Below are 27,048 nucleotides of genomic sequence, written 5' to 3' on the forward strand. Positions count from 1 at the left end.
AGAAAGTTGTAGGAGTATGCTTACAAGATGCCATAAATAAATTTAATTAACTGTTTGACTCGAATATATCTATATATTAAAAAACAAGATCATATAATGTTACAAATAAATATTTACAATTTTCTGTGAAAATCAGAACAGCCCTAATCCAACATATTCTTCTCAATTTTCTTACCACGTTTAAAACAGATGTTACTCACTTCCATAGCTTCCTGCTTACGTGCCTGGATTTGAAGCCTCATGTTCTGGAACTCCAGAGCCGTCTTTAATTTGATCTCCCTGCGCCGTATTGTAGCGAGTACATGTCTCTCCTGCCTCGTGCATGATACATCTAGTCACCGTTGACATGAAATGCAATCCAACTTGATACACTTGGTAATATTTATCGAGCTATTCCCACATTGCCCGGAAAACTGACGATAGTTCGTGTGCGACCGAACTGAGACAGTCTACAGTCTATCCCTCACGTTACAACACTGATACAATAAATATACTCAATCAATCTTGATAAATATCAGGCTGGCAGCACGATACACAGACAACAGTCGTAGTCCACAATCAATGAGTAAAGACTGAGAGTCACCAAAAAATAAGTTTCTAATGAACGTAATGAGTAACGTTATGCGTCCTCTGAATCATAATCAACAATCCCCTCTCAGACTAACACTTCCTACGTATTTATGCCCTCTTTATTCGCCTTTTCTCTTCACTCGAAACAAAATTTGTTCCGTTCCACCTTTTCATAATCAGGTGCTGGGATAAACACAGCCTGGCAAGTTTTCCGTTCTGTATTCATCACATGCATTTGGGTGTTCCTCCCTGCATATTCATGTCCATGGTTTTACCCAAGTAGGCTAAGTTGAAATGTTCCAGAAAAGTCTGTCTGATTCTTACCACTAATATATATCATTTTAACAAATATGTACTCGAAATGCTAGCCCCGCGGTGTAAGGGTAGCGTGTCTGCCTCTTACCCGGAGGACCCGGTTCGATTCCCGGCCAGGCCATGGATTTTACCTTGATCTGAGGGCTGGTTCGAGGCCAACTCAGCCTACGTGATTACAATTGAGGGGCTATCTGACGGTGAGATGACGACCCCGGCCTAGAAAGCCAAGAATAACGGCCGAGAAGATTCGTCATGCTGACCACGCCACACCTCTAATCTGCAGGCCTTCAGGCTAAGCAGCGGTCGCTTGGTAAGCTAAGGCCCTTCAGGGCTGTAGTGCCATGGAATTAGTTAGGTTATAATAATAACATGATTGATTCAATATTTATTTACATAATAAGCTGTTGTACATTAATAATATAAAACAACCTAGACAACCGTGCGTGTAACATGGTACATGTTACAGTGTGTGACGCTGTTAAGTGGAAAGCTAAAAAGGTCTCGTCCATGACAGATTCGATAGGTAGTTCCGGCCTTTTACACTTAAAAATTACATAGGGATGACGTCACAGTTATGATGCATCGACATGGAAGCGTAAGTCTTGCTTATGCGATAGTTTGATAACACGCTGTTTTATTTCAACAGTATTGAATGTGATCGTCGGTGTTTTTAAGTGATAATATTATCAAAAATCATCAGCAAACGTGTGTTTACTACTATAGTGTTATAGTTCGAACAGTCCAATATTAACAAAGCAAGCATTTCTAGGTTATGTGCTAGGTTACGTGTACACACTGTATTATCACGAATTGACCAAAGTGTTTAAATTTAGTATTTCATTTTTCTTCTTCTGCTTATTATTATTATTATTATTATTATTATTATTATTATTATTATTATTATTATTATTATCATTATTATTATTATTATTATTATTATTATGTGTTAGTTTAGGCTAGTCTTTACAACATGGAACGAAATTGTAGTGTGTCTGGTTGTACGTCTAACTACCGTTCAAGTAAGGAAGCGGCCATTTTAACATTTACGTTTCCTAGTCTCAAAGAGAAGCGAGATAAATGGGTTCGTACCGGTAAATATGCCTGTGTCTGTTTTAGACATTTTTCCGAAAATCATATAATTCGGATAGACGCCGCAAAAAGAGTAGATGGTTCCGTTTTAACGGTGCCCGAGGGTAAACTGATGCTTTGCAAACTACCGGGTGAGTCAGCCGCGCCTGACGTTTTATGCTGTTAGGCATCCCACTGAACGACACCGGTGTCGGTATGGTCTATTTTCCTTTGCCGAAAACCAAGCAACAATAGCCTTGAATCACTCACTGCACCATTACCCTTGTAAAAACATGTACAATATGCGACAGAGATTTACACAATGCATCAAACTGTCATACGGTTATGTCAAAAGTACGTGCCAATTGAAGACATGGATGGAAGAAGGGCGTAACTCAAAAAACACTCTTTTGAGATAAATGAGTTTAAAGAATTACAACATCAAACACTTTTCTCAGAAATACAAAATTGTGGTATATTATACTTAACTACATTCTTGATTATTTCATAATATGTACATCAAAAATATTTATACAATTTTTGGTTTGTTGTCAATTTTGTATTTTGGAGTTACGCCCTTATTCCATTTTCAAGAAACATTTTCATTGCAAATTAATGTTTTTTACATTGTTGGAAGCATGTAGACAAGTTTTACAGGTTAGAACATTTGATAGGGCACAACATATTATTAGGGGAGTCACTATATCGAGAATTTCCTACTCCCACAGGTTCAGCTCCCCGGAAAATATTTTCAAACCATGCACGTGCATCTGCGCATAGAAAGCTTACTAAATCTTTAACAACTTTTAATTTTCTGGATTCAATACCTACACGAGGGACTGGAAAGCTATCCAAATTATCTTACAGACCATATATCCATCAATAACTGAAACTTGTCATGAAACGTAATATTATAATTCTGGCTTCCTGATACAGTTCCTTCAGGAGAGTGACATAATATGACATACTTTGTTTGTGGTGTTGCAAATGACAGTGGGCTGAGAACGGCAGATCATTCTGATAGTAAGGATTTAGTATCCGAATCATCTGAGGTTTCATTTGGTAAATATTCACTGTCATCTGCTGAAATATCAGATGTTTCTCCTCCTGACATTACTCCTGCGTCAGCTGTTTCGAGTCTGATGACTGATGATTGCTGGCTCGCCCTAAGTCAGCCTTGGAGCGTATTTTAAGTCGGACATGAGTAATATTTGGAAGAACGGCGCAACTCAATATAGCACATCACACGCCATCTATTGACACTACCGATAAGCCATTTAGGTAGTATCTAGAAGAGCCTCCAAGGAACGTATATATACAATTTACCGAATAACGCCACAACCTGACTTAAGCCCTTCTTCCATCCATGTCTTCAATTACGAGCCTTAAGTAGGGTATGAAATGAATGCTAAAAGCGATGGCATACTGATAGAAAACGTGTGTGCATTTGTGAAGCGGAAGTAGTAGTCCATCTAGTAGGCTTTCTGGAATCCTGTTCACTGGAGTCGCCGTGGTGACATAGGTTAAGTGCGGTGTTGTTAATACAGCAGCGTTTGGTAGGAGGGTTCGAATCCTACTTGAGCCTGTACACTTTATTCGCATATTGTATTTAGAGAATCCTCCACAGAGCCAATATATCCTAATGCTCTCACGACGTGAGTTATTTAATTTATTTATTTATTCTGGCACTGTTCTAGGCCATTAGGGCTGCTTATGAGGATGTTTCGTAGGCAGGGATGAAGGAGGATAGAATGGTTGGGGGTTTGAATCCGCTTGACTGAGCAACAGCCTGTTAGTGCAGTAAGTGTTCGAACAGATCACCTTTTGCAGTAATGCACGTTTCAGCACGCCACCGAACTGCCATTCGGGCTTTGTGTAGCATTGTAGGTGTTATGGATTCACAGCCTTCCGTAATAAGATTTCGAAGGCTTTCAGGATTTTCCGGCTGCTGAGCGTACACTACATCCTTCATTTAGCCCCTTAGGAAGAAGTCCAGAGGCGTCAAATCGGGTGATCTAGCAGGAAAGGTGACAGGTCCTCCCCTTCCTGTCCATCGACTGGGATGTGTAATATTCAGGTAGTTGCGAACATCTGCTGACATGTGAGGGCGAGCTCCGTCGTTTTGATACCACATGGTTACACGCTCACCCAGGGGCACATCCTCTAGCAGCAATGGTAGTTGGTCTTGAAGGAACTGTAGGTACCGGGCTCCTGTCAAATGATCCTCAAAGAAATATGGTCCAATTAGGTGATCACACTGTATACCATACCAGACATTTATTCCTCATCGTGCCTGAAATGCTGCCTGCCTTACCCAGTAGGGATTTTCAACACTCCAGTAGTGCATATTATGACGATTCACAGATCCATTATTATGAAATCGTGCCTCGTCCGAATATAAAATGTGAGATACAAACGCTGGACATTTGCCACTTGTGTCAGTATCCACGCACAGAAATCTACAAGTTTCGAAACCTCGTCCGTGGAGTTCTTGATATAGTTGCAGGCGATACGGACGAAAAGAACTGGAATGCAATATCCTTACAACCGACGACTGGCTGATGTTGGCCTGCTGTGCTACTGCCCGGGTACTCGTGTGAGGATTCTCCCGGAAATTGTCCAAAACTATCTCAGCAGTTTCACCGGACGTAACCGGTGCCTCTCTCACAGGACCTATTCGGGAAAGTGACGAAGCTATACGCAAACATCGCTCCACCCTCCTAAACGTATTTGCGTTTGGTTGTTGTCTCTGTGCCGCCTCTGTGGTGTAGTGGTTAGCGTGATTAGCTGCCACCCCCGGAGGCCCGGGTTCGATTCCTGGCTCTGCCACGAAATTTGAAAAGTGGTTCGAGGGCTGGAACGGGGTCCACTCAGCCTCGGGAGGTCAACTGAGTAGAGGTGGGTTCGATTCCCACCTCAGCCATCCTGGAAGTGGTTTTCCGTGGTTTCCCACTTCTCCTCCAGGCGAATGCCGGGATGGTACCTAACTTAAGGCCACGGCCGCTTCCTTCCCTCTTCCTTGCCTATCCCTTCCAATCTTCCCACCCCTCCACAAGGCCCCTGTTCAGCATAGCAGGTGAGGCCGCCTGGGCGAGGTACTGGTCATACTCCCCAGTTGTATCCCCCGACCAAGAGTCTGAAGGTCCAGGACACTGCCCTTGAGGCGGTAGAGGTGGGATCCCTCGCTAAGTCCGAGGGAAAAACCGAACCTGGAGGGTAAACAGATGATGATGATGATGATGATATTGTCTCTGTGGAAAGCTTTCCTGATACAGGCGCTGTACTTCCTGCGCGTTTTTTCTTGCTTCACCGAAGATAAGGATCATGTCAACATACTCATCTGTTAATAATTTCGTGTGGCTATTTCTAGCCGAGTGCAGCCCTTGTATGGCAGACCCTCCTATGAGGGTCGGCGGCATCTGCCATGTGTAGGTAGCTGCGTGTTATTGTGGTGGAGGTAGTGTTATGTGTGATTTGCAGGGATGTTGGGGACAGCACAAACACCCAGTCCCCGGGCCACTGGAATTAATCAATGAAGGTTAAAATCCCCGACCCGGCCAGGAATCGAACCCGGGATCCTCTGAACCGAAGACCAGTACGCTGACCATTCAGCCAACGAGTCGGGCACTCATCTGTTGAATACATAGCAAGAAATGACCAGGATTGCTAGTCTACACCAAGTGTCAGGCCACTACACATTCAACATGCATCTATTAGTCGAATGTGGCACGAATGGCCACTTATTTGATCCTCGAAGTTTAAAATGTGAATAAAAACATTCATCGCTCGTGGAATTCGAACCCACCTACCCACGCAACATGCGTCAACACGTCTGTGGTTAGTCTATCACACCACAGTGCCTGTTGCCTCCATTTTATCAGAAAGCTTACTTGGTGTAAAACTATGTCCCGCTTCACAAAACATACAAGTTTTCTATCAGTATGCCTTCGCTTTTACCGATAATTTCTTCTTCTTCTTCTTCTTCTTCTTCTTAATATGTTTACCCTCCAGGGTTGGATTTTCCCTCGGATTCGGCGAAGGATCCCACCTCTACCACATCAAGGGCAGTTTCCTTGAGCGTCAGACATTGGGTCGGGGGATAAAACTGGGGAGGAGGACCAGTACCTCGCCCAGGCGGTCTAACCTGCTATGCTGAACAGGGGCCTTGTGGGGGGATGGGAAGATTGTAAGGGATAGACAAAGAGGAAGGAAGCGGCCGTGGCCTTAATTTAGGTACCATCCCGGCATTTTGCCTGGAGGAGAAGTGGGAAACCACGGAAAACCACTTCCAGGATGGCTGAGGTGGGAATCGAACCCACCTCTACTTAGTTGACCTCCCGAGGTTAAGTGGACCCCTTTCCAGCCCTCGTACTACTTTTTAAAATTTCGCGGCAGAGCCGGGAATCGAACCCGGGCCTCCGGGAGTGGCAGCTAATCACGCTGACCACTATACCACAGAGGCGGACGATAATTTCATAATGAATCCAAACCTTACAACACAAATGGCACGTACATTTCACATAACCGTATGGCAGTTTGATGTCTTCTTCTTCTTCTTAATCTGTTCACAGTCCAGGGTTGGCTTTTCCCTCGGACTCAGCGAGGGATCTCACCTCTACCGCCTCAAGCGCAGTGTCATGGAGCGTGAGACATTGGGTCTGGGGATACAACTGGGGAGAATGACCAGTAGCTCGCCCAGGTGGCCTCACCTGCTATGCTGAACAGGGGCCTTGTCGGGGGATGGGAAGATTGGAAAGGATAGGCAAGGAAGAGGGAAGGAATCGGCCGTGGCCTTATGTTAGGTACCATCCCAGCATTTGCCTGGAGAAGAAGTGAGAAACCACGGAAAACCACTTCTAGGATGGCTGAGGTGGGAATCAAACCCACATCTACTCTGTTAACCTCCCGAGGCTGAGGCAGTTTGATGTATTGTGTAAATACCTGTCGCATACATGTTTTTGCAAAAGTCGTGCAGTGATGACGCAGTAAGTGTTTTAAAGGCGACTGTAGCTTGGTATACGGCGAAGGAAAATCGACCATCACCCCACTGACGTTCGGTCGGATGCCTAACAGCATAAAACATCAAGCGTAGCTGACTCACACGGTATAATTCCTGGGAATCCCTCATACATGTTAAAACCAACCCGTGCTAAACGAAAATAATAATAATAATAATAATAATAATAATAATAATAATAATAATAATAATAATAATAATAATAATAATAATAATAATAATAATAATAATAATAATAATAATAATATCCGCCTCTGTGGTGTAGTGGTGAGTGTGATTAGCTGCCACCCCCGGAGGCTCGGGTTCGATTCCCGGCTCTGCCACGAAATTTGAAAAGTGGTACGGGGGCCGGAACGGGGTCCACTCAGCCTCGGGAGGTCAACTGAGTAGAGGTGGGTTCGATTCCCACCTGAGCCGTCCTGGAAGTGGTTTTCTGTGTTTTTCCACTTCTCCTGCAGACAAATGCCGGAATGGTACCTAACTTAAGACCACGGCCGCTTCCTTCCCTCTTACTTGTCTATCCCTTCCAATCTTCTAATCCCTCACCAAGGCCCCTGTTCAGCATAGCAGGTGAGGCCACCTGGGCGCGGTACTAGTCGTCCTCCCCAGTTGTATCCCTCGACCCAATGTCTCACGCTCCAGGACACTGCCCTTGAGGCAGTATAGGTGGGATCCCTCGCTGAGTCCGAGGGAAAAACCGATCCTGGAGGGTAAGCAGATTAAGAAGAAGAAGGTATCTGTTTTCCAAGTACAACATCGCTAGTTTGAAACATCTAATTTAAAATTAGACTCATTTGTGTGTTTTACCATGTATAATTTGTCTGTGGTATGTTCTGTCATTGTTATTAGCCTCGCATTGTCTTTTATTTCTACAGTAAGCAGTATTGCTTGAACTGTATTTAAACTTAGTCCTCTAGTTAGGTCTGTTTCAGTTTTACTTTCCTGTTCCGAAGTTTACATACCTTTTAGCACGACAAGGACATGCTTCTGACGACTGCAGGCCTATGCGCATTCCTTTACCTCCATTCTCTTACCCATCCCCCCCTGTTCTGTTAACTACTCCCTTCACACACACATAGATGGTAGAGCAAACCCAGGTCCTCTTTCAGCCGCTACTATATTGAAGGAAAATGTGAAGCAATTTCCAAGAGCTCTTAACGTTAGTCACTGTAATGTGCAGCCTTTGCTGTCCCAAACGCGCATGGATGAAATGCATGACCTGTCTTCTTCGCGTCGGTTCCATGTAATTCTTATGTCTGAAACGTGGTTGACCAACACATACCCCAGCTCAGCTGTTGGCAGGGACGGTTACGTCCTTCTACGAAGTGACCCGCGAGGGTAAGGGTGGTGGCGGGTGGATGTGGCTGCTTATGTTGCCAGGGACCTCAACCCTCAAATAATTAGCCATTCACCTTCACAGTATGAACGTAAACCGGAGATTTTCTTGTAGAGATAACACTGTTTAGAGCGAAATGCTGGTTTACAAGCCTCCGAAAGTAGGGTATTTGACCGACCTTGAGACTGAAATACTAAGCCTTCTGCCAGACTATCAACACGTTGTTTAAATGGGAGACTTCAACACAAATTTGTTAGTCATTACCGCAGATTCAACTCGACAGTTTTGTAATATTTTCGAAGCAAGTAACTTGACAATTTTGCCCCTCGGACCTACCCACCATACTAACTGCAGTCACACACTTCTCGATTTAATAATAACAAACAGTTTAGCGAAAGTTTTGCAACATAGAGAAACATCAGCCTCGGAACTATCTGGACATGCCACAATCTACCTGTCCTACCAATTACAAATTCCGAAACCAAGGACGAAAATATCATTCAGGGACCTCAGACGAATTGACGCAGACAAATTAGAAGAAGATGCTCTTTCCGTGCCGTGGATGGAGATACATCGCGCCATTAATGTAGAGGGAATTGTTTCAACATTGAATGACATAGTAACGTAACACGCCCCGGTGCGTACGGGAAAGTGTTCCAGAGCTCCTAAACCGTGGATAGATGACGAAATTCGCCACTTAATGGCTAAGCGAGACACTGCCCATAGACGAGACACACACTACCCAACGGAAGTGAACCACCAGACATAACACTGCGTAATAAAACGACCTCCAAAATTCGAAGCGCTAGACTACGTTACGCCCATAACTCGATTAGACCTGACGTACGTCCTGCGACGATGTAGAAATCTATGAAATATTTTGGCATCAATAACCAGAAATCTAACGAAGAACTAAATGTTAGCGTAGATGAATTAAACGACCATTTCATCTCGCCAGCGATAATTAATCCGGTTGTGAAAGAGAAAACTATTAATACATGTGATAATACTCCATCTCCACAGAAGAAAGGAGGGATGGCATGTTGGATAATGATGAACTGAAGTTCAAGACGTGTCGTGAAGTGGACAAGATATCTAAATATGACCACTTATTGGATAAGTTAACCAATGTGAAGTTACTGTAATATTCACACAAAACCGATGTAGATAAGGTTTTGTTTAATAAACTTCAAACGAAAGATATTCCAAATGTCAAGGTACCTGTAACAATTTTCAAATATTTAAATGTGCAAGTGTGTCTAAATTGTCGCAACATACCGTCTAAAAGTTATAGCTGCAGATTACATTATAGTCTTCTATGTACCATATGTACAGTACTCGAGTGTTTACTAAGTCATTTCAGTCATTTCAGTGCTTTCAGTAACTCTTCTACATCACTAGACAGTTAATGACTGTATTAATGAGTTACTAAATCTAGATTGTGATGACATTTTGCCATTCATTCAAAAACTCAAGTTTTTAAAAGAACTACTTGAGCTCGGCGTGTGTACAGAAATAATTTACCAGATATATTTCTGTCGGCTTCGATGATATTTTTTTATTTCCTGGTTCATGCAATCAGTTGATAAATTAAAGTGTCTTGACACTATCTCACCCTTCTTACTTAAGATAATTAGGTGCTGATATGAAGACTGAATTAGTTTTTAAGGACTGACAGTTTATCTAAAAAGCGTTTGTGTGGTATAGAGTCAAGGATTATTGTGGCTAAGGTCTGTCTTATTTTCGGAAATATTCGTTGTAACAATTATTAAAACATCATTAACAACACCGTGCGCTCAAACTTGTGTAAAATAACGACATTTAAGAGACAAGAATAAGCCCAGTGACCGTTATATTATTCTTCAAATTATTGTGGAGATCTACACGTTATTTCAGACCTTGAAATCTAATTATGAGATGCCTGTTTAAACGGTAGAATCGTACGGACGTTTTTATAAATCTTTTCAAAACGAAAGTTGAAGAAACTGGAAATTTCACTGACAGGTGTGTGGTGTAGATGTAATGACCGTACTGTCCAAGATCTGTAATATTTTGGAAAACATATTTGGTAACAATTTTTCGAAAATAATTAACACCACCACCATGGGCTCCAACAAGCGTAAAATAACGACATTTGAGAGACAATTATTCGCCTATAGACCGGCATACAGTCGAGATTAGTAACCTTCATTGCAAAATTTTACAATATGTAATTTTTGTATTTGTAAGTAATTTCGTACTAAATTTTTGGACTTGAAAATCCCTACTACTTGAAAAAATTCTGCAATAAAAAATTCCATACACTGGTTTCTTAATATAGCTGTGATACATATACCATAAAATTTTGTTACATTTGGCAGAATATTATGGGATAAAAATGGGATTTAAATGTAAAATTACAATTGGTAAACAAAGCATTATCAAAGATAAAATGTTTGAATTCAGCAGAATAACTTCGTGACAAGAAAAAAACTCAATTCACCAAAATGAACAAAATATAGATTTTTACCTCCGGAGTGACACTTTAAGTAATTGGGAAGGGTTTTCATTTCCTCAACGTGGAGTTCAATGAAATAAATGAGACGAAGATAAAAAGAAGCATATTTTTTGGTTGGCCCACAAATTCGGGAACTTATCGATGGTCCTGCATTTAACAGCTTCTCCAGCCCTGCAGAAAACTGGAATGCATTACGTCAGTGGCTCATGTAGGGCAAATGTTTCCAATTCTACAGCACTGAAGTATTACCTTACTATTATATGCCCAGAGAGGACTATAGTCCATGCATTTAGTTTCAACACTATTCTCTGTTACACAGATTAGATCCCTCCCTTTTTGATCGCAAACAGCCGACATTGATGTCACTAAAAATCCATTTCTTTTGCTCACGTTTTTATTTGTGCCCTCAAAACTTGCCACAACATGTTTCGAGCACAGAGATCACTTTCTCCATGAAATACCTAGCATAGAATATATTTATTAAAGGAAATGCAGTCCAATAATGTTAGTTAACTACAGTTGGACTCTCAAGAGAGACATCCGTGAAGCCAACTCTACCAGAAAATCCTCAAGTGAATGATTTTAATCAGCTGTACAGTGCAGATTATACACAGTATTACTAATAGAAAGTTATTTCTTTACAACAGAAGTGTATGCAGTAGAATAACTGTCTTACAGGGGAAATGTATAGACATAGAATCTAAAGTACAAATAGCAGAAGAACGATGTATTCTATGTACAGCCAAAAGTTAAAAATTCGTTGTCCAGTGTTGTTTACATTTCAAGAGCAGTCTCAGAATCTTAAGACCATTCGCAGTTATAGGCAAATTAAAGGGAGGAATTCCAGAAGGATTTAAACAGTTTTGTCTTCTTTCATGTCTTAATGCAATATGGTACATTTCTATGAAATAACCATTTTAAAGAATAATAACTTTTAAACTCTATAAACAGTTTTCCCTCAATTTTGAATAATTTTTCTGCCGAGAATGTTAGCACAAAGGGAGGACGTGAAGCTTTCGAGAATACGTAACACATTTGTAATTTAAACATGTCTACATTTTAACGGTCAATATTCTCTGCAATTATCGACACCAAAAACGAAAATACACGACTGGATCTCCTAAATCGGAGTACATGCGTAACTTGCGAAGGAGAGTACGAAACGTGAGGATGGTGACAATAGTAAATCCAACCCGGTGATCGAAAACAAGTATTAGTCTGGATACTGCCAATGTCTAGATGCAAGCTCAAGGTGAGAAGTAAGGTAACTAATCAGGTAAGATATTCGTATCACAAAACTAGTATATACGGTAATTTTCATTAAGTTAATATTGGCCAAATGTGTAGACACCACACAGATGATTGCATCCTATCTCCGTGTAAATACACTAAAACCAAGATTAATAAGAGAAGTAACTTACAGCTTTCAATCATCATGGAGCAAATTTGAGTATCGTGTGGGTAAGACTCGAACTTCATTGCGCAGGACAGAACCAGGGTCAGCCTGCAAGGAAGAAGACAGAAATACAGTGAATTGGCTGTCCGTACTCGCAATAGTTTGAGTGGCTGAACGAATATAGAATGACATACGAATTAAATAAAAAATGAGTCCATCTTAAGGTAATGAAATGAAATGGCGTATGGCTTTTAGTGCCGGGAGTTGTCGAGGACAAGTTCGGCTCGCCAGATGCAGGTCTTTCTATTTGACGCCCGTAGGTGACCTGCACGTCATGATGAGGACGAAATGATGATGAAAACGACACATACACCCAGCCCCCAAGCAAGCGGAATTAACCAATTATGGTTAAAATTCCCGACCCTGCCGGGAATCGAACCCGGGACACCTGTGATCAAAGGCCAGCATGCTAAGCATTTAGCCATGGAGCCGGACCCATCTTAAGGTGTGTATCGGTTATACCACTTTAGATATGACTTCAGGTTCACTTATTTAAATTTAGGTATAAGATATTTTTTGGAACCTTAGAGAAATGTTGGAAGCTATGATATTGAGTTTCGTTGAGTTTTCGTTCTGGGAACAAAGGATCTTCCCATATATTCCAAACATTCACTTCTTGCCCAGTTTCTTTGAGTGTAAAACACCAGTACAATATAACGTTCTACCTCATTTGTCGAAGGCCGTGTAAATTTTCAGTGTGGCTGAACGAACTTAGCTTACGCTAAGCGACAAAATATGAAGTATGACTCTCTACATCTTAATTACTATTGAGATTGTGTGACTGAACTTTCATTTGTTAAGAATGAAGATATTTTCTTTCATTGTCGACTTACTTGCATACTATATTACTTTAGCTCTTAATTTATTTCATTAGAGTTTTTACTCTGACGCAAAGTATGTCTGGAATGTGGGTTAGATTATGCCTATCAGTACTAAATTCTTTGAATTAAGTCAGCAGCCTGCAAAACATGAGGGTATTGTACGCTATTATTTAATCATTAAATATAATGTAACACGAAGTACTCTTTAATTCGTTACTGCACATTATTTTTTCAAAATCATTAGCATGCATTCATTTCTTATACATGTAAAGACAAATAGGCTATAGCCATGTATCACCTCTCTCCACTGAACAGATTTCCCCTCCTCCGCCTTCCTCAAACTTCCCTACGGACTGGTTTGTATAAGCAAGCCATGACCGAAGCCAATGATCTGAAATCAATCCAACCTAAGACACTGGTAAGAACAGACGTGTGGAACCAGAGCGTTATTTACATTAAGTTCAGAAAATTTTCTTAAATCTATTAGTGTCAACATTCAAATAATTAATGTAACTTTAAAGCTTTTCAATCTGTCAAAGTTACGAATTATGACACACATAACAGCCCTGTAAAATACACACAGTTAAACAAAGAATGACATAATCGCATTAAACCATGCGTAGATATTTACAATATTATTTACGTTGGGCAAATATGTCTATGGTCGTGAATTTTGGATGTAATGAACAGGTAAGAGCAAATAATGATTGTAGTAAAAATGTTTCTGCACTTATCCAAGTCGCTAATCGTCCGTCACCCACAGCAACCGCGTTTGGACTGAAGCCAGTCTCCCTGCTCCGGTCATGGCATCTAAGAGTAAGTGGGATGAGGGGAAATTCTACAGGCAAAACTCTGTTCCGTGGAGAGGACAGGGGAAGTGCTGCATCTTCATATTATAATGTATTTTTGTGTATTATGGAGTAAATTTAAGTAAATAATGTGATGAAATAAAAGTATGGAATTGAATTAAAAAGTATCGCGTAGGACATTATTTTTAGTGATAAATAATAACTTACTAAAACGTTTTGATTGGTGAAGACTCTGCGTAAATTCATAGAATTTACCACACATAAGAATATCTTAACTCGAATTCCAGACATTTAAGTCAGAGTAGCCTCCTGTGGAAATCATTAAGCGCTAATCGAATAAATATGGAAATGTTGTACGAAAATTAAGTAGAGCGAAGTGTCCGGAAATTTTGAACGATTGTCATCATTGAGGCTGATTATGTTAGCTCTATTGAGAGGAAAAATTTCGATAGCTTCTTTCAGATTCAAAGATATGCTTTTTTTAGATGTATGCAAGTTTTAGATCCTCTTCGTGTCAGCAAAATTGTGTGTTGAACCCTTGAACTTACCATTCCATCGTTGGTCGCCTGCCTCGGCAGCTTCGGTAAAGCAACATCGTACTCTTGGATCTTGGGCCCGTTGCGATTTTTTCCTATCACTTCTTCGACTAAACGGTAGGATTCAGAGGAGAACATAAGTACTTTAAATGAGGAGCAAAAATATGTGCTTACTAAAATATTTATTCAGTTTAAGTCACGATAATTCATTTATTAAATTGGTAAGAAAGTCACTTAAAATTTTCACAATATTTTTTAACGTAGTCACAATGGATAACGTGAGTGGTAAAGATTTACTGAAATATTTTTTATTGTCTTTCAGAGAATGAAAACATAGTGAACATTTCGTGGACAGCAAAAAACAGACAACAAGAATAAATCACAAATATTTATAAAACCACCTATTCAATATTATTATAATATAATAATATAATATAATATTATATTGTACTTACATACATATATACATACATACATACATACATACATTATCATTATAGACTGTTATGCCTTTCAACGTTCAGTCTGCAAGCCTCTGTGAACTTACTAAACGTCGCCACAATCCTCGATTTGCAACTAGTGTTGTGGCCTCATTTAGTTCTATACCTCTTATCTTTAAATCGTTAGAAAACGAGTCTAACCATCGGCGTCTTGGTCTACCTCTACTTCTCTTACCCTCCATAGCAGAGTCCATTATTCTCCTAGGTAACCTATCCTCCTCCATTCGCCTCACATGACCCCACCACCGAAGCCGGTTTATGCGTACAGCTTCATCCATCGAGTTCATTCCTAAATTAGCCTTTATCTCCTCATTCCGAGTACCCTCCTGCCATTGTTCCCACCTGTTTGTACCAGCAATCATTCTTGCTACTTTCATGTCTGTTACTTCTAACTTACGAATAAGATATCCTGAGTCCACCCAGCTTTCGCTCCCGTAAAGCAAAGTTGGTCTGAAAACAGACAGATGTAAAGATAGTTTCGTCTGGGAGCTGACTTCCTTCTTACAGAATACTGTTGATCGCAGCTGCGAGCTCACTGCATTAGCTTTACGACACCTTGATTCAATCTCACTTACTATATTACCATCCTGGGAGAACACACAACCTAAATACTTGAAATTATCGACCTGTTCTAGCTTTGTATCACCCACCTGACATTCAATTCTGTTGAATTTCTTACCTACTGACATCAATTTAGTCTTCGAGAGGCTAATTTTCATACCATACTCATTGCACCTATTTTCTGGTTCCCAGATATTAGACTGTAGGCTTTCGGCACAATCTGCCATTAGGACCAAGTCGTCAGCATAGGCCAGACTGCTTACTACATTTCCACCTAATTGAATCCCTCCCTGCCATTTTATACCTTTCAGCAGATGATCCATGTAAACTACGAACAGCAAAGGTGAAAGATTACAGCCTTGTCTAACTCCTGTAAATACCCTGAACCAAGAACTCATTCTACCATCAATTCTCACTGAAGCCCAATTGTCAACATAAATGCCTTCGATTGCTTTTAATAATCAACATTTAATTCCATAGTCCCCCAGTATGGCGAACATCTTTTCCCTCGGTACCCTGTCATAAGCTTTCTCTAGATCTACAAAACATAAACACAACCGCCCATTCCTCTCGTAGCATTTTTCAATTACCTGGTGCATACTGAAAATCTGATCCTGACAGCCTCTCTGTGGTCTGAAACCACACTGGTTTTCATCCAGCTTCCTCTCAACGATTGATCACACCCTCCCTTCCAAGATGCCGGTGAATACTTTGCCTGGTATACTAATCAATGAGATACCTCGATAGTTGTTGCAATCCTTCCTGTTCCCTTGCTTATAGATAGGTGCAATCACTGCTTTTGCCTAATCTGAAGGTACCTTACCAACACTCCATGCTAATTTTACTACTCTATGAAGCCATTTCATCCCTGCCTTCCCACTATACTTCACCATTTCAGGTCTAATTTCATCTATTCCTGCTGCCTTATGACAATGGAGTTTATTTACCATCCTTTCCACTTCCTCAAGCATAATTTGTATTGTAATATTATTATAATATTTGTGATATACGTCATCTTCAATACGGAACAAAAATGAGAATAGTTACTTGTAACGAGAATAACACTTGAAAATCGGGCACTATTGATCCAAACGATAACTGAGAGTTAATCCACACGATCCGTGGAAAATCTGACCTTTGACTATTAGAATTCCAGATTTACATTTAATTAAGCTTATCCATCAGTCGACTATCCTATCGGATATTGGAAAACCCCGTAATGGGTCCTTAATCGAACCAAATCGAATATGAGTTGCTTTCGCCAGGTTGCGAAATAATACTTGAAAGCATGGTGTTCATTACAAGTTAACAGCAATTGTCACAATCAAAAAATAAAATTCCATCATGTATCGTCATCACGTGAATCCCGATGCTGAAACATGCATCACCCCAAACAGATGTTCATAAGGAACCACCAACACTTAATCCGATGGGATCTTACGTTACATCGTTCTGAAGGAACAAAACTGCAAAATGCGGGAAAGCATTAATTCATTATGCATTTAGAAGAAATTCCAAACACTAAAGTTAATAAAAGTGATAGATCACTTGAAAATGTTCTTACTAAATCAACTTCCAGGTTATGAAACAATTACGTCCATAAATTTGTTAAAATACAAGTCCACAATATAACACAAACAAAAGGAAATATTTCCAGTTTTCTATAACCACGACTACCATTACAAATCTGTCTACCTACACTTGTCCCATTTCGTTACAGTAACTTTGCTGTACGAATTATATGTACATTCTGAAGTAGTACAGTACAGAGTACTGCAATGTATTGTGTAGGTAAATAAAACATGCAAGAGAGAAACCGTTGTTTACATATCCTTTTGCTGTGGCAGGAAACCCTTCTCTTATTTTCATCTCTCTTGATAACAGTGCAAATAGCATTAAGTACAGTGCCTGTCGCATCGTAGTACGGCAATCATATCGTGAGTAAGAGGACCGTGAGGTTCGCGCTTGACTCTCGGGATGTTAAACTGCTGCGCGTTTCGTTTATCTCAAGCGTCAACTTCACGCTGCAATATCTCGGGATGTAATTGACCTACTGCGATGAAACAAACGCCATTACTCATGTGATTTTTCATGTTAACGATTGCACACGAAATAATACAGGGTGTCCATTTAAAAAACGTAAGTTGATGTTGAAAATACTATTTTCCTACGTTTTTGACTGGCTCATAGTATTTACTTTAATTAGCCCCTTCCCTGCCTTCATGCCTGTGAAAGTCATTTTTCAATATCTTTAGTTGTTCCAGATATATCTGCGGTGAATGGTTTAAGTGGGCCACCCAGTATATTAATCTCGTAAAGATACAGAATAAAATTCAATTTACATTAATCAAGTATTATCTTGATCGTGTGTCAGAATGTACTTTATTCGTGAGGTCGGCTAACACAAAATGCACTTCGCTGGTATCAAATAGAACCATAACTTAGACTTAATTGCCGTTACCTACGGTCTTACATAAAATAGTAATCATGGGAGAAAATCAACTAGTACTTAAAATAAGCGTTACAACACGCTCACTTGGATTTGCCAACCTTTAAATTCATCAGCCATTCTGGGTTGCTACAGGACATCGTTCATCTTATACAGCCTATCTCAGAAATATCACACCTTAACTTATACACCATGTAACAAAAATTCCTCTCCGTCGAAATACAGGGCCTCTTATCCTCAGCATCCTGCTTATTGTACATCACTCATAAAATACAGGCTTACTCTGCCTTTAACATCTTCCTAACTATTCTCATAACATTTCATTTCCATTACAATCAATTTCCTTTATACTTGAAACTTTTTTAAGTTCAGCGATCCCATGATCAAACAACTTCATAATGATCTCACCATTAGATTCTCAAAATTTTCCTGACCTCAGGAGAAAAATATCATACCGTGATTTTCTGTATCACAAATACACGGTGTCACAAAATTTAAGTTTTCCGAAAATGCTGACTTATGTTTCCTTCACTGGATTTCGATATGAACCGCAAATCTCGCTTATAACTGCTGAACGTATAATTATCATCATCTCAAACTTTATCCTGACGTGAATATTATTATTTTCAGCATTATTATTTATGTTTGGGTACATCGTTATTTGACTTTAACGCACTCATAATGGTGATTTTATCGTTATCATTATTGTAACTTTTACCGGCCCGAACACTATTTCATTGATTTTCATTGCAAGATTTAACTTCACTTAGAAATTTTAAAGAACTTTATACATATTTAAAAGTCCCGCGCGCTGACAAATTATAGACAATTCGCCTCCACACTAGAATGACAACAAGACACTTCCTCGTCATCTCAATATACTTGATTACACACGCCCTATACACAACGCGATGTTATGATTTATTAATGAATTAATTTAAAGGGACAAAAATTTATATCTCTAACTATAAAACATAATATTTAAATTAGACAGACCTGTAACAGTAGTCGTTTGGCATGGCATTATCTCGACTTCATCTTGTGCCAGCCACCTCCAATTTTACCCTTCATAATTGCAGGATACATTCTTCACTTAAATATTACCTTATACATACACAGATTTTACACTTGGCTTGAAGCAACACACATTAAACGAAATTTATTCTGTACACACATAACAGTTAAACCGCCCCGCTTCTTGTCGAGAACTCAACGAATGCAGTTTGCAGAATCTTCCCAACTCCTTTCTATCCAAATGTTTCACAGGTGTGATTGACAGTGAGACACAAAGCTTACCTCCGCCAGACTATCGTCCTCCCTTACCGATTACAAAAATATAACATTGTCCGCAATAAGTGACAAAAGCCGACTGGCTTTAGAGATTCTACAAGTCTATTTCGCCCACTTTAAGTCTTCTTTTTAATGTTGCCTTACTTAGTAAGCGGTCCTGAGAGCCTGGATTCCAATTGCTATGGAACGGGATTGGGCATCTCGGACTTATTCTGATTCATGGGCCTCGTTGTCCTCAGGTGGCTAGGATTATACAATCCACAGGTGGTCCCTTGCCTATTAGAGGAGAGATCCTAACTTGGACTATGTGTAAGTGTAGCATCCTGCTTCACAGAATTTTCACCGAGCACGCTCAATACAGACGAGGGACTCCTTGGAAACTACTTGGCCAACAAAATGGAACGCGATGGGGGAGCTTTTAATATTAATGGGGCTTATGTAAGACAGAAAGTAGAACTGGCTGAGTAAGCAAAGAGGATGCATCTGGATGTGTTAGGAGTTAATGATATTCGGTTAAGGGAAGATGACGAGGAAGAAATAGAAGATTATAAAGTGTACTTGATGGGTCTTAGAAAGAGAAGGGCAGTATGTGGCGTAGGACTGTTCATCAAGAATACTATTGCACGAAACATAGTTTCTGTCAGGCACGAAAGTGAGCGAATGATGTGGGTAGATTTGGCAACTGGAGAAATTAGGATGAGAATTGTCTCAGTGTACTCACCATGTGAGGTTGCAGATGAGGATGAAGTTGAAAGTATTATGAAACATTGAGTGGCAACGTATTCAGGGTCAAGAGCAAGGATAGGATAGTTCTAATGGACGATATCAATGCGAGAGTTTGAAATCGAACTGCGGGATACGAAAGGGTGATTAGTGAATGTGGGCAGATATGGCAGCGATGGGAAGTGTTTGCTTGCCTACTGTGCAGGTATGGGATTAGAAGTTACGAATGCATTCTTCAAGCATTAGGCTATTCACTGCTACACATGGGAGGGTAGAGGACCAGATACATAATATACTATATCATAACTGACTTTGAATTCAGGACTTCTGTTAGGATTGTGCGGGTATTCCGGATATGTTTTGATGATAGAGACCTCCATCGGATCTGTAGTGAACTAAGTATGGATATGTTTTATGAAAATTTCCAAATAATGGATAGTAAAGAAGTTCAATATATAGAACGAAAATGGTTGGCATGCAGGGATGCTGTAGTAAGAACACCAAGGGAATGTCTAGGAATAACTGTGTGTAAGGATGGGAAAATGCGACCATCTTTGTGGACTGATATAGAAAAAGGAGGCGTATCAGAAATGGCTCCAAACAGGTACTGATGAAGACAAGGATTTGTACTTAAATGAAAGAAACGGTGTAAAAAATAGTTGTTGAATCCAAGAAGTCGTGGGAAGTTTTTGTAATAACCCTGAAAGGCTAGGTCAAGCGACTGGGAAACCTTTCTGGACAGTAATAAAGAATCTTAGGAAGGGAGAGAGAAAGGAAATGAATAGTATTTAGGGTAAATCAGGTGGACTCATAGTAGATACCAGGGAATCACTGGAGAGGTGGAAGGAACATTTTGAAAATCTTCTCAACATAAAAGGAAATCTTCCTGGTGATGTCGCGAACAACCCAGCTGATGGGGAGGAGGACAACGATGTTGGTGAAATTGCTCTTGAGGAAGTAGAAAGGATGGCAAATAAACTCCATTTTCATAAAGCAGTTGGATTAGATGAAATAAGACCTGAAATGGTGAAGTACGTGTGTACGTATAGTGTGAAGGATGGGATAAAATGGCTTCATAGAGTAATAAGACTACCATGGAGTGTTAGTAAGGTACCTTCTGATTTGACAAAAGCAGTAACTGCACCTATGTATAAGCAAGAGAACAGAAAGGATTGCGACAACTATCAAGATATCTAATTGATTAGTATATCAAGCAAGATGTTCATTGGCATCTTGGAAGGGAGGGTGCAAATTATGATTGAGAGGAAGTTGGACGAAAACCTGTATGGTTTCAGACCACAGAGGGACTATCAGGATCAGATTTTCAGTATGTGACAGGTAAATGAAGCCGGCCCCGTGGTGTAGGGGTAGCGTGTTGGCAGCTGTTCTCAGTAGGTGTTGTTTGTAACTGAGCGTTCTATCAAGCTTGACCCCTAGAAATTACGGGTTTGTGTTATGTCTGAGCAGCCTTCCTTCAAAGTAGACCGTGTGCTCTTTGTTGGCCAACTTGTTGTTTAGGTGAAACGTTGAGACGCTGACTTAGCGAGACTTGGCTGAAACCTCCACTTCCGCAGGTTTAATCTTCTAATTACCCTGCACGTGTCCCCCGGGTGGTGCTAAGCGAGCAACAAAATAGTGGTAACCAGAAAATATCTTCTAGGCTTACAAACTTGTTGTCCGTATAATGAAGTTTGTTCCTTAAGGGAGGTCAAATGTACAAATTAGTAATGCAGATATTACAGGGGCACGCAGCTGTGAGCTCGCATCCGGGAGATAGTGGGTTCGAACCCCACTGACGGCAGCCCTGAAAATCTTTTTCCCATTTTCACACCAATCAAATGCTGGGGCTGTACCTTAATTAAGGCCACGGCCGCTTCCTTCCCATTCCTAGGCCTTTCCTGTCCCATCGTCGCCATAAGACCTATCTGTGTCGGTGCGACGTAAAACAAATAGCAAAAAAAGCAGATATTACAGTTCTAGCTGGGACAATTATTATCGGAGAAAGACTTTTTTTTCAAAACCAGACGACGAAAATATGAAAGAAATTTCATTATCAACAAAGTTATTGTGTTGCGAACCTTGGTACCGTCACTTGGGTTTCGCATCGTGAAATACTGAAAGTTGGTTGTCGAGTCACATGTTACTTAATTAAGGACTCACAATCTACCAAACAGAATGACCGACAGTTCTTCAGACATGAGAATGGAAGCTACCCGTTCACTTTGCACCATACTTCCTTACAACACTCCTGAAACATGAAATCACACCTGAATTTTTAATTCATTTGTAGCCTTATGTCTAAATAATAATAATAATAATAATAATAATAATAATAATAATAATAATAATAATAATAATAATAATAATAATAATAATAATAATAATAGTGGCCCAGAAAATTTTGTACACAAAAACCGAGATAAAGGCTTGCTTCTGATTTTAAGAAATTAGCACCTTGTCAAGCAGCCCTTTGACTTGAATACTGTAGCTTAAACTCACTCAAGTCAATGGCATAGAGGTAACGAGCTTGTCTAAACGCTCCTGTGAAATCCTTCTCTTTGCTTGGACAATTCTCTAGAGAAGTCCTACCATTGATACAGGCCGTTTTCCGAACCCGTCCATCCAATTCCTCCCAAGGATGTTCTATTAGGTTCCTATCCGGACTCATTCCTGGCTTTTTCAGTACCCAGAACATTCTTAGCATTGCCAAGGTGTGTTTCGGTCATTACTATCTTGAAATATTCGCATACATGAGGTGCTGGTGGTGGTGATTATTGTTTTAAGAGGAAGTACAACTAGGCAACCATTCTACGTACATGAGGAATCACATGTTCTGTTAGCATGTCACTGTATTTGATTGGCCAATTTTTTCCATCAGTCTCGACTAGACGACCAACACCATTTCTGGAGAAACAATCCCACACCATGATGCTTCCACCTCCATGTTACATAGTGGGTACTCACCGGGAGAGTTGGCCGTGCGGTTAGGGGCGCGCGGCTGTAAGCTTGCATCCGGGAGATAGTGCGTTCGAATCCCACTGTCGGCAGCCCTGAAGATAGTTTTCTGTGGTTTCCAATTTCACACCAGGCAAATGCTGGGGCTGTACCTTAATCAATGCCACGGCCGCTTCCTTCTAACTTCTAGGCCTTGCCTATCCCATCGTCGCCATAAGACTTATCTGTGTAGGTGCGACGTAAAGCCACTAGCAAAAAAAGAAAATTGTGGGTACTCGGTATAATTCGTCGTTCTTGTGTTAGTAAGCCATCGAATAGACACAATTCCATGTGTTTAGAACGGATTGAACTTGCTCTCATCACTTCAAAGGACTCTGAACCAGTCATTAACGATCCATGTTGCATAATTTTTCGCAAGCTGTAGCCTTGGCCTTTGCATTCCTGTCACTAATGAACGATGTTCAAGGAAGCCATCTACCTTTAACATCTCCAGCAGTCAACCTTCGTTTAACCGTAGAAATATGGACTTTTAGCTTATGTTTTTCCTTCACATCATCTCTTATTACTGTCGGAGCAGACCGTTGAGAATCGGCCAGCGACAGCGAATGGATGATTCTGTTTCCCTCCGGTGTTATTTTCCCAGACTGACCACTTCTTCGGATTGTTTTGCACAGTCCGTCGTTTCTTTTGAAGGCAGTACCACAAACTCACAGGATGCTGGGAGGTCCAAGACTGTTTATAAAACGAAGGACTATTGTTGGCCCTTAAAAAGAGCATTTAAGACAGCTTGTCTTAACGGTACAGAATATTCTTTAGTTTTGGCATTGTTGTAAATAAATACAATATGAGACACTCCAAAACTCTGAATACGGGTATTTTAATTTCTAAACTACCACAACACACTTTTTAACCAACATTATAAATGGAAGTTCATTGATAATGGAAATGTTTACCTCAACTGAAGTACACGAAACCACAAAAATGTGAAGCAGACTGCTGTCTGAACCACTGGTCTACAGTACTTTGTTCTTACTCTACTTGTAGATACACGGTCCTGCCAATAATATATTTGTCATACAAACTACTTCTCAGCGCTAGTGTATATTTAGTCTCTGTTATCAAGCCATGTGGCGTCACTAATAATTAAACGTAAGGGAGTCTGAACATATTGAATATTCGCAGCATCAGTTACAATTTTTCATGAAAGCGAACTTTTTTCACCAATCGTAGTAATTTGGGTAGTCAAAGGTTAAAATTCCGAGAAGCTTTATGACTGTCTGTGACAACCTTGGCTGAATGAACGTGGTTATGGGAATAGTCAAAGCAGCATTGTGCAATATATGATTAATGGTTCTCGACATATATGTGTCTGGAGTCGATTAGAGGCTCACAGAATCTTAGATAAGGCCAGGTAGCTAAAAGTGCCTAAAATAAGGATTGGGATAGAAATTAGTACAGAACATCTGAAAAAATGAGAATGCTAATCTTTCACTTTGGTGGTAAACAGGGCTTAAAGCATTAATTCGTTGAGCATATTTAATTGAAAGGAAATTCCTTGACTCGAGTTTGGTCAATCGAGCAGTTGTAGGATATAGAAGGAAGTCCTGATGTTTCAGCATTGGAAGGTTAGATGTTAAGCCACGCCAGACAGACTAGTGAGTACTGGCTGATAGAAGTGACTTACAGTGAACAATGGAAACTGAAAAACAAGTATACGGGAAACAATAACTTGTCCAGTTTTGTATTTGCAACTTAACGTTGTTTAAATCATTTACTTACTTGGACATATAGAGAAGAGTCTTGTCGTGGTAGAGCCATAAATAGTGATTCGGAATGCTCATTTCGTGGAATGTAACTTTCTTGGCATTCTTGAAGAAGCAGTCGGGTCTCCAGATATCCCGAAGCCATTCCACATCCAGAATGCGATATTCTTCACTCATGTATTCGGGGAGTCGTAGACGAGGGTCGCGCCAACTCTGTGCTAGGAAGATATCCGCCACATACGTCTGTACCAACAAATAGACAACAACTTATTACATATTTACTTGTTTAGAGTATGATGATATAATTGCATGTACATGTTATGAACTTGATAGAAGAAAGATAGAGTGAAATCTATTAACACAAAATAAAACATGGGAAAAGCAGGAGTTGGGTTAATAATGAATACGAAAATAGGGTAGACAATAAGCTACTACGATCAGCATATTGAACGAATTCTTGTTGTCAGCATCGACATCAAGCCTATGCCCTCCATAATTATGCACGTCTATATTACTACTAGTTCAACAGATGATGAAGAAATCGAAAGAATATATGAAGATATCGATTTAATGCAATATGTAAAAGCAGACGAGAATCTGGGAGAATGGAATGCAATGGTAGACCAAAGAACAGAAGGTATACACTACCGCTCATTAATTTCAATACACCCAATAATTGACAACTACTTCTCTATAGATGAGGTCTAATACCGTGGGTACGGTTGAGGAAGCAAAGGAATATTACAACAGTTGTACACAGGTCATGATTTTTGTTTGTGGTCATCAAGATACAATAGTATCTAACAAACAATGTTGAGTACATAAACGTTATGTACCTATCGGGTATGTTTGTTTACCTATTTGCCGACGGACCCCGCATTTGGTGCACCTGCGTTGTTCCCTGTAGTGATGTGATATCTGCAGCGAACGGCAAGCATTGCCACGATACATAACATGTGGTTCCTGCATGTCGGTTCCTTCGTGACAGTTGAAGTGTGCACATCGCAAGTATGGCTCCACGAGTGGAGATATCAATAGAAAAACGTGCTGCAATTGTAGCACTTAGCCAAGCAGGTTTATCACTTCGCCAAATTGCGAAACAGTGTAGTGTGTCTTTAGCGGGAGTGCAATACACCCTTCACCGCCAGAAGACAACAGGCAGCAATAAGGACATTCCACGACCAGGACGACCTCGTAAAACAACTAAAAGCGATGATAAATGTATCAGAATTACCAGTAAGAGAAATAGATTCAAACAGCGCCACAAATTCGTGCAGAATTGGTAGAAATGAACACGACAACAATATCTGTTGCAACAGTAAAAAGGAGACTGATTGAAGCCGGCTTGAAATGATGCGTCACAGCAAGAAAACCCCATCTAAGGCCCATAAATAAACAGAAGAGACTTGAATGGGCTAGAAAACATCGTAATTGGACATCGGAAGAGTGGACGAAGGTGTTATTCACCTATGAATCGAAGTTCGAGATTTTTGGAACCAAAAGGAGAACATTTGTTCGCCGATTTGTAGGGGAAAGGGTAGCCTAGCAGTGTGTTCTACCTACAGTTAAACACGGTGGAGGTTCTATTATGGTTTGTGGATGTTTTGGCGGAGATAGAGTTGGCGACATAGTGAGAATAGAAGGATGTATGGATCAGAAGCAGTACCACCGCATACTCCAGTATCATGCAATACCAAGTGGATTGCGCTTAATATGGAAAGGGTTCACCTTACAACAGGGTAATGACCCAAAACATCGGTTGGCATACTGTACGAACTACATTGCATCAAAGGAAAAACAGAAAGTACTGAAATATATGGTATGGCCGTCCCAACGCCCCGATTGTAATCCCATTGAAATTGTCTGGGATGAAGTGGACAGACGTATCAGGGAAGTTAATATATCCAGCAAGGAACATCTCTGGTATATTGTTAAGGATGTGTGGAATCATATAGATTCACGATACCTACAAAAACTGATTGAGAGCATGCCTTGAATTTGTGAGGCAGTCATTAAATCCTAAGGAGGATACTTTGATGAAAGTAAAATATAATGTTTGTGATTGTATTATATATGTCTAAGTTAATATAATTATCTTTTGTGAAAAATAACGTTTGATTTGTGTTGTAAATCTTAAATATCAGGGTGTATTGAAATTAATGAGCGGTAGTGTAGGAGTATTCGGACTAGGACGAAGGAATGAAAGAGGAAGTCGGTTAGTTGAGTTCTGCACTAATCATAATTTAGTCCTTGCTAATACTTGGTTCAAGCACCACAAACTAGGGCTGTATACGTGGACGAGACCTGGAGATACATGAATGTATTAAATAGGCTTCATTACGATCAGGCAGAGATTCAGAAATCAGGTGTTGGATTACAAAA

At 40.2% G+C, this 27,048-nt stretch overlaps 1 protein-coding gene across 1 annotated transcript in view; it reads right to left on the bottom strand.

Annotated features, from left to right (window-relative positions):
- The window catches only part of HisCl1 (Histamine-gated chloride channel subunit 1), a 511,142-nt gene that overhangs the window by 173,289 nt on the left and 310,805 nt on the right, over nucleotides 1–27,048 (bottom strand). Inside the window, exons 8-9 of the mRNA XM_067139191.2 lie at nucleotides 24,683–24,909; nucleotides 12,225–12,307 (exon numbers count right to left, since the gene is read on the bottom strand). Coding sequence (XP_066995292.2) covers nucleotides 12,225–12,307; nucleotides 24,683–24,909 — 310 coding nt within the window. The remainder of the gene's footprint in view (nucleotides 1–12,224; nucleotides 12,308–24,682; nucleotides 24,910–27,048) is intronic.

This window comes from Anabrus simplex, chromosome 2 (assembly GCF_040414725.1).
Source record: "Anabrus simplex isolate iqAnaSimp1 chromosome 2, ASM4041472v1, whole genome shotgun sequence".
Taxonomy (NCBI): Eukaryota; Metazoa; Arthropoda; class Insecta; order Orthoptera; family Tettigoniidae; genus Anabrus; species Anabrus simplex.